This window comes from Seriola aureovittata, chromosome 8 (genome assembly GCF_021018895.1).
Source record: "Seriola aureovittata isolate HTS-2021-v1 ecotype China chromosome 8, ASM2101889v1, whole genome shotgun sequence".
NCBI classification, from domain to species: domain Eukaryota; kingdom Metazoa; phylum Chordata; class Actinopteri; order Carangiformes; family Carangidae; genus Seriola; species Seriola aureovittata.
In genome coordinates this window covers 28,360,366-28,372,801 of record NC_079371.1, presented here as the reverse complement: position 1 = coordinate 28,372,801, position 12,436 = coordinate 28,360,366, and the positions used below count along the sequence as shown (strand labels likewise).

At 42.3% G+C, this 12,436-nt stretch overlaps 1 protein-coding gene across 3 annotated transcripts; it reads left to right on the top strand.

The window, feature by feature from the left end:
* The first annotated feature begins 18 nt into the window (after window positions 1-18).
* On the top strand, window positions 19-11,130 carry elf2a (E74-like factor 2a (ets domain transcription factor)). 3 transcript variants are annotated; one of them, XM_056382733.1, is made up of 9 exons: window positions 19-309; window positions 1,808-1,891; window positions 3,758-4,043; window positions 5,165-5,272; window positions 6,936-7,049; window positions 7,426-7,509; window positions 7,930-8,122; window positions 8,218-8,568; window positions 9,914-11,130. In XM_056382733.1, exons 2-9 carry the CDS (start codon window positions 1,817-1,819, stop codon window positions 10,470-10,472), a joined length of 1,770 nt encoding a protein of 589 aa, XP_056238708.1. In that variant the 5' UTR covers window positions 19-309; window positions 1,808-1,816; the 3' UTR covers window positions 10,473-11,130. The 3 variants fall into 3 exon arrangements, with proteins under 3 accessions (XP_056238708.1, XP_056238707.1, XP_056238709.1); XM_056382732.1 differs by having other exon boundaries at window positions 20-309; window positions 6,933-7,049; XM_056382734.1 differs by having other exon boundaries at window positions 21-309; window positions 6,933-7,049; window positions 8,218-8,472.
* The last annotated feature ends 1,306 nt before the right edge of the window (window positions 11,131-12,436 follow it).

Below are 12,436 nucleotides of genomic sequence, written 5' to 3'. Positions count from 1 at the left end.
GTCACGGCAGTCTGTGCTTTGACCCGCTGGATCGGTAGTAGCGAAGAGGCGGCGCGCCGGAAAGCTACAGGATAGAAAGAAAGTAGCAGTTATCAAAACACAACTTCAGGGCCTGCATCCGTGTTCATCCTTCAGATTTCAACGTAGGGCGTCTGCAAAGTGATTACCTGGAGACGGAGCAGTTGCAAACACTTGTTTATACGAGCGAAGTAAGCGTTTTGGCCTCGTCAACTTGGCTAACATTAGCTAACATTAGGCCCAGCTAGTGTTAGCCGTGGAGCTTACCTTTCGCTATCAAAGCAAAACAAGGTAAGGGAAGGAAACTCGTTTCATTAACACATCACCGGAGTCCGATAGACCACAACTCCCAGTGTAGATGTCATAACTTGCTCTATTGGCCAGTCTGTGTTAGTGTACTCCGTATTTAAATACACTATATATGTTCGCTAGCCGTCTGCTAACTGATTTGAGCTCTAACTTACCTTAATGATAGCCATTGCTAAGTTATTCGGCTGTGGGAGATCTCCCCTTTAAAGGAGAGGGCAGTGTTCATTTGTTTTTATCCTACTGAATGTGTGACATAACTTGATAAAGTATATAATGTAGTGGCTCTAGTTGATTAAGTCTTGTTAAGTAAGTAGCAGAAGCATTAACTAACTAGTTAGCTGTAGAGTTTGGAGCTGCAGACTGAGCACAGATACGTTCAGAAAGTAAACATTAGCCTGTGTGGAGAGAAGGGTCGGTGCCTGGCATCTCTCCGAACAAACCAGTCCTGTTTGACATCAGGGACACTGCAGGTTACCCTTCCCGGTTTTAATAAGAGGAGCTGGCATTCAGCATACGGTTCGGTTTTCTTCTGTGCATCACGAGCTGCTGTGTCCAGGATTCTCGCTTTGTTTACGAATGAAGTGTCAGAGGTCCTTCCAACATATCAGTTGAATTGTACTGTTCGCCATTTAGCTTCTTTGTAAGTACAATATGACAGTGCCTACCACTAATACTTTGGGGAATATTCATATTATATACTCATGAATGCAGCCTTGATGAACTGGCATTACGAATTATTCGGCTCAGTCTTAAGCCATTACACTATATCACAGAAGGCAACTGTGAACAGTGTGGAGCAGCTTCATAGGTTTAATGTTAATGAAGTATCAGATTGAGTGTTATCTAATGAATACCAGGTAGACAGGTGTGTAGGAAAATCTGCCACCATGGAAACACATGTCATGAACTAGCACACCATAAGCCCGAGTTAAATCAAAACCCATTATAGACTTTCATCAGGCATCAAATTCAGAGTATGAAACAACCTCATCTTCATACAAGAGACAATTATTATTTTTGTTGTTTTAATGAATTATTGATGGCTTGGTTGTCTCAGGTGTCAGTGATTTAAATCCTTTGGTGGTTGTTGCAGTGTATGGCTCTAGTATAAAGATGCTGATGTTTCTTATTGTGAGTTTGGTGCTTGATAAAGGCAGGTGACCATTAAGTTGCATTCTCAGTCAATTTAGTGACAATGTTATTGAAGTAAAATGTTGTTAGATTACTTATAAAACTGAAGTTACCAGAAGATGTTTTTGACTGTTTGTTCATCACAACAAAGACCACAACATTACTTGGACTAAGTCATGAGGAGAGTGGGTGCCCATGGGGCTTTCACATGACCCCAGCTCCAGCACACATACACACAAGACTCCAAGACTATATTTAATGAAATTACAAAATCACACTTAAACTGTAAATCCTTCAGCTCTGTATCATACCTTCTCCATCCTGACCCGCTGTGCTTTTATTTTGATAGGAATGAGTGATGACTTCTGTGGTAGTGTCAGACGGTGGAGGGAACATAGTGGAATATGTCACCGTTGTGGAGGAGCCCCAGCAGGTAAGCCTGTATACAGATGCTGGCAGGGACATCAGCCAAACCCCTCAATCAGAATGAGACATTTGTTTAATGCAGTAAAGCGACATATCAGTCAGCTTCCTCATTCAGCAGAAGTCTTCAAAATATGTAACACGTTAACACTAAGCCTCTCATATATGTTAAAGACATATACATACAGAATAACCATATAGCCAGTTAATGAAGATGATTTTTAACTCTCTGTTCCTTCCCTGTAACATGAAACCTTTTGTATAAACTTGGGAGGCAGTATGATACTCGGCAACGTACTGGAAAGCTTTGAAGGATCCATTTGTTACAAGACAAATGCTACAACTAAATAAATGCTGCATATTTTATGCATTTTGTGTTTTGTGAAGGGCTGCAACTAACAGTCAATTGATCTACCCATTATTTTGGTTATATTTTCCCAGAGCTGACGTATTCAAACTCCTTATTGGTCCCAAACCCAGAGATGAGTTTCAGCATTTTTACTTGAAAAATTTATTAAACACTTAATTGATTGTCTAAATAGTTGACAATTGATTTTATGTGGCTTATTTTAATTATTCAGTCAGCTGAAGGTGTGGTACACCTGTACACTTGGTCAGGTTTGGTACACTAGGTCATGATTAGGGATGGGTATCATTAAGATTTTAATGGTACTACTACTTTTATTGATACCACTTATCAATCCGGTACTTTAATGGTACTCTTATCAGTATTTTTTGTCATTTTGTAAGAAAAAAAACCCAAAGCAATTTAAGATTAATATTAGCATACCTCCAAATGTTTAGTTCTCTCTGCCATAGACACGAAGAGCAGGGCCTCTGTGTGTGTGTGCTGCACGGTGCTCCAGCATGTGACACAGCTACACCCGCCCCTCACACACACAGGGTCATAGAGAGAGAGAGAGAGAGAGAGAGAGGTCTCTCCTCTGCATTAGGAACAACGAAAATGCATCATTCATAGACAAATGTCTTCATCAGGAATCGAGTTGGTGAGATAAAATGTGCGAGAGAACCGTTATGTTGCAATAACAATCAGGAAATCTTTTTTCTTAGTTTCTCAAGTACAGAAAGCAGAACAGATCATGTCAGAGCTTATCGATACTCCGATCTTTAAAAATTTAGCCCCAGGGCCCATTTAATACCGAGTTTTGGTACCCATCCCCAGTCATGTTGGAGCCACCTCCACATGTTTCTGAGCTGGAAAATCCCTGTTAGCTGCAGAATGTTTTGTTTTATGTGTGTTAAGATTTTCATCTGATGAGGCACAGTTCATGGCACTGAACACTCATCATCAACACTTCACATCAACACTGCCCAGTGCGAAGTGTAGACCAGGAATATTACTAAACAAAAATATCAATATCTCGACCACAATAAATTACCTGGGAAAATACGATTCTTTTCCTGATTATTGACTGATTAAAGCCTTCTGGATTCTGTTCTTTAGATTTCACTTTGAGACCGTTTTAATGGCTGAAAGATTTTCAAGTCTTTCACTTCATTTTCAAAGCAGGTGGTTTAAGAGATTGTTTGATGATGCAGTAGAAAATGTTGATGACTGATCCCAGACAAGCTGCTGTGTCCACAAAAACTACAACCAGATGGTGGAAACAGTGGAGAGGGATAAGATGGGCGTTTTCTGAAAGACCTTCTGCCCGGAGAGGTCAAGAACAACATTTTAGTGGCACTGATATAGAGTTCAATTGCCTGTTTATGATGCATATGTTTCCTTGTGTGTTTTTCATACAACCTGGAACTCATTTTGTCTGTTATGTCTGTCTGTTGTAATACTGTACTTACCCATTTATTTATTGAACTGCAAACACAGTGACAGTCACACTTTCCCAACTGTGTTCAGTGTGAGCAGCATCCCGCTGAGGAAGAGGAGGAGGAAGAAGAAGTGGTTCAGCGGGAGGTAGAGGCGGTGATCATGGAGGCCGGCGAGGAGGTGGAGGAAGAAGTGGAAGAGGACGACGGTGTGGTGCTGCAGGAGGAGGGCTGTCCAGCTGTAATCGTGGAGGAGGTGCCCAGTGCCCAGGTGGAGGAATGCTACTCAGCCCAGGTCCTGGTCTACGATGATGAAACGTATCTCATGCAGGATGTGGCTGAGGAGCAGGAGGTGGTCACTGAGGTGGCTGAGACTGGTGAGGCTGTATTCTCTCGATAGGTTGGCTTTATCAATGGTGGATAGATTTATGGATAATTGTGGTTACTTTGGAGTGGGATTCATTCGAACTGGTCTTCAGGGTAACTTGCATATTACAAGTAGTTTTCAGTAATTCTAGTTAGTTTAGAGCACACGTTTAAGTCCCCCTCCCTCTCCAGTCATTATTTAAAGCCCCGACAGCCGTGGAGCTGCCACATGGAGACCACAAGAACTGTTTGGCTGCTTGTGTTTCTCCTACATGAAGAAAAGACTCAGCAGCCTCCTCTGTTTCAGTAACACACATCAAACCTGCTCACTGTGATCACTGCTGTCTATCTCAGTGGATGTAACAGTGTAAACACAGTTACTGTGGGCAATATAATTAAAGATGATATATTCATGTTAGTGCTGCAGTGGTAATACCAACAGTGCTTAGATGCTGAGCTATAAATCAATACCTCCACTGTGGGTATATTTATAGCAGGACGTCTGTTAACCCTTGTGTCACGTATAAATCCAGATTAGCACTGACACACCGTCCTTGCAGTGTGAATTTAGTCACCTTCAAATCATTTTAGAATTTCTCCTCATCTGCTTCATTCAGTTTGGGGCTGCTGCTAATAATCAAAGTTATCTTGAATCGACATCAGTGTTGGTATTACACTTTGCATCCTGTCATTAGTTTTGAGTTCAGCCTTGTTTCATTCATTTTGTTTGTTACAATGTCAAATTAGGGTCCAGGTGGTCTAAACATACATTGCATATAACTGCACCGACTTCATTCACACTGGTCTACTCTTTCTGCAGTGATTAGAGAGAAGTGCTGACTGCACCTGAGCTGCTGTTGTTGTGTAGGACATCAGTAGACTGCCCCCTGCTGGCAGGAAAGATGTCTAACCGTTAGAGCAGATTACAGGAAACGGGAAGGGAGGACCAGACTGCCACTACAAACCTCAAACAAGGAAGTCAACATTTCAAAATAGCTGAGGTTGCAGCGCTGTCATGTTGTGAATGTTGCCTTTTTCTCTTTGTGTCGTTATTTGATGTCACAAGTCTGATCTGGCTGTCTGGCTCCTCAGTAGCATGTGTGCTGACAGGTTTGTGTGTCTCTCTTCTCAGTGGAGATGTCGGGTCATGACATGGTGTGTTTTGACAAAACGTTTGAGGCAGCTGAAGCTCTTCTCCACATGGAGTCTCCTGGAGGACTGCACAGTGAACGCAACACAGGTAAACACACTTCCTCCTCTGATAGACTCGGGTGAGTCATACAGACAGTGCACTATCAGTGTCTGTTGTCTCTGTGTTTCAGGTGGTGGTTACATCCGTCAGTGGCTCTGGTTAGTGTTGTTGTATCATATTGGCCGGAAATACTTTTGGAGAATGAGGGTTAGATTAGGTAGATGAAGTCAGATCAGATCTGATCTGACAGTGTTGCATGTAAAAGTGTACCCATGTTGGAATAGGACAAATAATTACAATGTTTTTTCTGACTAATATCATGATTGAAATATAAATAGCTTTTCTTCTTTTATTTTCTATAATTAAACTTCTGGTGTTAAACAAAACATTGCAAGCTCAGTCACGAATGTGTTGTTGAACAGTGTCAGTTAAATGATGGTGGTGATGCAGTTTCCAGTTTCAAAGCACCAAAACAAAAGCAAACTTTTATATAAACTTGAGTTTTCTATTAGAAAAATACTACATAATCATGGTCTTAGGAGTTGTGTTTGTATGTATTTGTAGCAGAGACATTATTGACCCACTTTGTATTAATGACAAACTGCTGGTTTGATATTAGACTGGTGACCACTGACAGTTCTGTCCTGTAACTTTAGCTTCACATGCTGACTGCTTCACATCTTTACAGTTATTCACTTGTCTGTCATTTACACTCAATATATAAAAGCTACCTGCTTGCTAACTGTTAGTTACCTGTGTTAAATTAGCATGAGACAGTCACCTAGATTGTTTATGTATAAAAAGATGTACCAGTCTGTTGACCCTTTTTGAACTCACTCATGTCTTCATTAGAGAGGCTGTGGACACTGCTAAAACAATTGCAATTTTAAACTCAGCTCCAATATTTTGATGTTATATTTCAATTATGATATTTCATTAATATCTCCAAAACATTATTAAACTAACCCTAGAAACCAGGACTGCACAATATGAAAAAAAAAAAAAAAATTTCATTTAAATTTCTGTGAAAAAAAAAATGAAATGAAGATGATGTGATTTTTGTTGGTGTTGTACCAAACAAACATGGTCTTGACGTCTGGAGAATATGATTTGTAGGCCAGGGCGTCTCTGTAGCGCCACAACACTTACGGTGCTAACAATACACAACAATGTTGTGACACATTTTACCTTCATCACAAAAATTGCAGCTCCTGTGATTTGGATATTGCACTTGGTCATAATGTAACTTTGATTATATTTCGATTTTCTGTGCAGCACTTATAGAAACATTCAGTTTTTTGTAAGGAAATGAAAACAGACAGAGGGAACGATTTATCAAGACATTACGGTTGGATCTGGTCATTTGCCATTGTTTTAGCATTGTGTAGTGAGAGTGTGAATGTGATCATTAAAAAGATGAATCTGTCAAACCTATTATATATTAATACAACAAAAGGACTGAATATTTGGGTGAATATTAGGTTGTCCATCTGAGTGTAGCTGACCCACGTTCAGTAGCTAGGTTTTGTTACTTTCTGCATCAGTGTGGGTCTGCACACATCATCTACATGCAGACAAGCAATACATACTGTTATGAAGTATATCTGGAGCTGGTCCCTTCAGTTATCTTCATCCTGTGAGAAACTGGTTTGTCCATGTGGCTCTGTCACTCAAAGAACATTGTGAATGTTGTTTTGTTTGACTCCAGCAGAAGATGTGATGATGGAGACGGTGGTGGAGGTTTCTACAGAGTGTGGGCCCATAGAGGAGGAATCCTTCCCTATCCCTCCTGAATGTGAACCTGCTGCCAAGAAGAAGAGAGGAGGTCAGTGTCCCCGCACTGACACCGTTGGGCTGTGAAGTGATTCATATAAAACACGGGTTGCCTGATTTCTGCTGCTTTTGTCCAGTAGCCAAGACTGAAGAAATTTCCCAACCATTAATACATTTTGACAGTGTAAGAGATGAGTCAGTGAAGTGCGGAAATACACTACAAAGCTTACAACAATATGGAATATTGAGCATGTTTGATACATACATCACTGATAAATGGCTTACTTAGACAATGTGGGGACGGGGAGTGTGACGAGGCCCCATTAACATTAAAAATGAATCTGTGGTTTGTTCTTCAGCATGATCTTGACTTGTGTGTGTGTGTGTGTGTGTGCGCGCGTACGCGCGCGTGTGTTTTCTGAGTGCAGGAGGACGTAAGCCCAAGTCACACCAGCCTGCTTCCAACGGCTCCTTTGACCTGGGGATCAAGAAGAGGCAGAGGGAGGGCAAAGGTTTGTATCAGGTCTCATCAATACTGTCCACAGAAGTCTGTTCTATCAAGTTGCACAAGAAATAAAAGTGTGTGAAAATCTGCACAACCTGTGACCCTGCAGAGGATCAGTGGGTGATGGATAGAGGAGAAGTATTCCTCCTCTTTTAGACCCAGAATTATCGAGTAGAGGAAGAAGAACTGATCTCGGATCTTCCTTTTCCCTCAGTAGCAGGAAACTGTTCATCTGTTACAAACACCGAGGTTCACTTTTACTTTATGATAAGTTTCCTCACTATGACTTGCGCTAACTGGTTTTTGGGACTGATGTTGGTATTGAACTGTTTGTCCTCGACCATCAGTGTATTTATACAACATTGTAAAGATAACTATATAATCCTGAGCCTCAGGATTTCATGCTGTGGTGCTGTGTGTCCTCCAGGCAACACCACCTATTTGTGGGAGTTCCTGCTGGAGCTACTGCAGGATAAGAACACCTGCCCCCGGTACATCAAGTGGATGCAGAGAGAGAAAGGCATCTTCAAACTGGTCGACTCCAAGGCCGTGTCCAAACTGTGGGGGAAACACAAGAACAAGCCCGACATGAACTACGAGACCATGGGCCGAGCGCTGAGGTTACCCAGTCCTCTCCACATACATCTGATAGTTCTGAGCAGTCTGCCTCGGTCATAAGTAAGAACGCAGTCCTGATACCCCTCTCTGTGTCTAGGTATTACTACCAACGTGGCATCCTGGCCAAGGTGGAGGGTCAGCGGCTGGCCTACCAGTTTAAAGACATGCCAAAGAACATTCGTGTGATCGACGAGGAGGAGGAGGGCGCGGAGGTGGAAGACACTGAGTGCATGGTGTCCGGCCAGCACCTGGCTCACCAGCAGGGCCCCGCCAGTCTGGGCACCCACTCCCCTTCTGTCACCCAGCCCCAGCAGACCTACGTTACTGTCATCCCCAGCAATGTGGCCACCAGGTCTGAGTCTAATTTGACATTAATATGTGATAATGAACAGGTCTTCAGATGTGGTCTCAGTCATCTGATCTCATGCAGCTCATCTGGGTCTGTGAAGTAAGTGGAGGACTTAATTTTAATCTGAAATCTTATTTTGCAATACCGTCAGACCTACCATCTGTTTGGCTGAGTGTTAATTATGTGATATCTGTAGTTTTGATTTAATTTTATATTTTATTGACTGGTTCATTGAGAATGAACATTTAACCCACAACAGTTTCTCCTTAACTCACATGATCAAATAGAATCATGATATCAACATTTCTCTACAAACAGGTTGTCAGGTCAGATCAACATTAGATGAAAAGATTGATAATGCAGTCATTCATACACAGTCCATCACTGAATACATAAACAGGGGAGCACAATTCCTGAGCCATTGTCATTATGTACCTACACCTGACACATTTTCAAATCTTATTTTGTCATATTGCATTTGATTTTCTGTGCAACATAAGCTGCAATACTAACAAAAGTAAACATCGTTTTCACAACAGCATTGTTTTGAACAAATCGCCTGATAGACTGATTTTGTAATGATGGAAATGTAATACCAAACGATTTACTACAGGACTTTTTCTGTGACTATTTTTAATGTGCAGTATTTTTTCCATCAGCCCCACATCACTAACACCCCCCACTCTGAGTGACCTGAAACTGAAACTGAATTTCTGAATGACAGCTTAGATGATGCTCTGTCCATTTCAGATCAAATTTAACAACACACCCAGAACAATCAACAATCATATTTGTAATTAAACAATTCATCGGCGGGCCGATTGGACTTGATAGACGGAGCAGAGTTGGCCCGCAGTCCGCCAGTTGAATAGGCCTTGTTTACAAGTCACTGAAATGTTGGATTTCTTTTTATTATAAATTAATTTCTGATTTATCTTTTGACAGAAAACATCAGTAAAGTGTCTCTGTCTCCACATGCAGTTGCTAAAATGGTTAAGCATATATTTGTATTTTTTCATGTCTGTGTCATAATCAGATCAGACTAGACATAGAAACTATAGTGGAAGGAGTCAGTTTTATATGATGATGTTGCTATGATGTCACTGTGACATCAACAGGTCTTTTCTCTGTCTGTTTCTGCTGCGAGACACTGAATCTCTATATCATGTGACACAGCCGTGCGATGTGAGACACGCGTGTCATGCAGCCAGTGTGTAGCTCTAACCCATTAAAATGAGCACTGAAGTGAAAAGCAAGACTTTCCGCAGCCGTCGCATACACACCACACAGCCAGTGTGTTCCCACCCTTACATACTAACAGCTTGTCATTCAGGCATTATAAAACATGCTGACTTTACTCAGCAGTGTTACACTGTCTGTATCCTGTGAGCTCAGTTGTTGTACTGGGATGTAATATGTTCTCCCCCTGTGTCTCCTCCTACAGGCCCATCAGAGCCATGCCCGTGGTCATGACCAACTCACTAGGTCAGGTGACATTAAATTCCTCGCCCATTCTGACCACCACCACAGGGGTCCCGGTAACGGTTGCTAACGCCTCCACCAGTGCTCCCCCCAAACTGGTGATCCAGGCTCTGCCCACTGTGCTGCCTGCTGGCTCCAAAGCTGGAGAGAAGATCACCATCATCACCATCCCAGCCAACCAGCTGGCCACGCTTATGCAGGCCAACGCGACAGGCCAGGTCACACAGCTCATCCATGCCAAACCTGTTGCTACACAGCTGGCGCAGGCCGCTGCTAAACCTGCAGCCGGCAACACGCACACGGTCCAGCTAACAGCGGGCCGCTCAGCACCGCAGCTCATCCTGGCCAAACCAGCAGCGGTGGCTCAGCCGTTGCCTCAGTTCCAGGTAAGCCAGCCTCACCCCACCCAGCCCCCAAAGCCCTCCAGCTGTCAGCCTGAAGCAGCACAATCAGAAGTAGCAGCAGAGGCTCCGCCCCCCTCCAGCCCACTAGCAGCATCAGCAGAAACCCCATCATCCTGAGAGCTCTGCCTGGAGCCAGGCCACCAAGTGGGGGGTGGGGGGGTAGTACAGGAAGTGACTGTGGACACTGCTGAGGAAGTGCAGGACACATCCCACACCTCCCCCGCCTTAGAGCTCCTCTCTCATCGGCTCAGACTGTCAGCCTAATGTTAGTCTCCAGGGACACTGAAGCCCTACAAAGGATAAAAGGGACTGTTGTACACACACACACGCGCGCGCACACACCCACACACACACACACTTTCAGAGCTCAGAAGACATGGGCAGCCTTAGATTCTACATGAAAAACCTTTTGTAATCAAACGTAATATAAAGCCTGATAAGACTTTGTTGTAAACAGAAGTGTACAAACGTTTTTTGATACTCAATGTGTCAATACAGATGTAGTCGGGTTTCATCTCTTTGTTTCCTCCTCTGTTTCAGTCTTTAATGGTTTGTTACTCCACAGCAACCTCACCTTCCCAACACTTAGCGTCTTTTTCTACTGTTCATAAAAAGGGAGTAAAGGATGTCTGCGTCGGACAAAACAACTGAATGGTATGCTCCACATTTGAAGTATGATATACTATTTTTTTCTTGTACTATCAGTGTATTGAAGTAGATTTTACTGAAATATGTATTATAAAAAAGACAAATGTGAATAAAACTGTCTAAAGTTGTTTTATTCAGCTGTCTGAAAAATGAAATGCTATACAAGTATTTAGTGACATGCTTTGTGCCTTTGACGTGTTGTGTGAATGCAGAGTGAACTGTGCTGGTTCGGCAACAGAGGGACGCTTTGCTGCTGCTAATGAAACTCATTTCACTTGTGTGTCCAGTGTGTAAGGATTATGACTCTGCACCTCAGTAATATTTCACAGTTGACAAAAATCTGAGCAGACACCACAAATATTTAAATCAATTTATTTGGACAGAAAATGTAAAAACAAGACAACACTTGAAGATGCTTGTTGTACAAAGTGGCTGTACTTCAACAATCATACAGGGACAGATCTATCAGCCCCAGTGGCACTGAATACACTGCATACTGTGGCTCCAAGATCAACACATCTAATGAAACATGCAAATAATTAAAACGTGAAGCTCTTCAGCACTATGACAAAACATGTTGCATAAAGAAAAACTAAATCATTCAGTGGAAGTTTCCAGATGACAGTAGAAATTAAACCAAGACTGTATCACTAATATCCCCAGTAATTTCAACAAACATGACTGACACTAACAAAAATTAGACATAGCAGAAGCTGAAACTGAGATTCAGGAAAATTTCGATCACTGGTGAATTGTCCCAATTTCAGAAAGCCATAAGAGTCACCCCAGGGTGCGTGTGTGCCTGCTAGTTACAGACTGTATGGTTACAAGTCGTAGATGAAGGTCCTCTGGGCCACAGACTCACCAACGTAGTGTGAGTTCTTCTAATATTGATGTTTCTCTATTCTGCTGTATGATCAGCTTGTTCTTGGAAGTGCTGTGATTGCTTTAAAGAATGTGGGAGCGCTGACAATATCAGAGAGATGAAAGTCACTACCTCATGGGAAGGACTTGCTGTCTATGGTGAGGTAGTTCGAACACTGTTGAAGCCAAATCATCTCCTGGCTTTTCCATCAGATGTTGAACGTACCTGTGGAGATTTGCTACCATTCAAACACAAGAGCATTAGTGAGGTCCAACCCTGAGGGTGGGTGATATGGTCTGGCTCATACTTGTTGCAGTTCATTCCTAAGGTGTTGGATGGGGTTGAGCTGAAAACTTTGCAGGCCTGGGCAAACTGGGAAAAACATTTCTTTATGCAGCTAGCTCTTTGCATGGGTGCATTGTGGAGCTGAATTATTATTTGAAATATTTTATGCCTTAGCATTCATGCTCAGTAATCACTTTATTAGCATTATTAACAGCACACTAACACTGGGTAGTTCCTCAGTTTTTCATTTCCACCCGATGTTGAAACTTTTCTGAGACTCCAT

Bases quoted from the DNA above. Each gene is read 5' to 3' on its own strand.
- elf2a (XM_056382732.1), top strand. From the start codon at position 1,817: ATGACTTCTGTGGTAGTGTCAGACGGTGGAGGGAACATAGTGGAATAT. The intron at 4,044-5,164 runs GTGAGGCTGTAT...CTCTCTTCTCAG, and splicing joins CACTGAGGTGGCTGAGACTG to TGGAGATGTCGGGTCATGAC. The intron at 5,273-6,932 runs GTAAACACACTT...GTTTGACTCCAG, and splicing joins GCACAGTGAACGCAACACAG to CAGAAGATGTGATGATGGAG.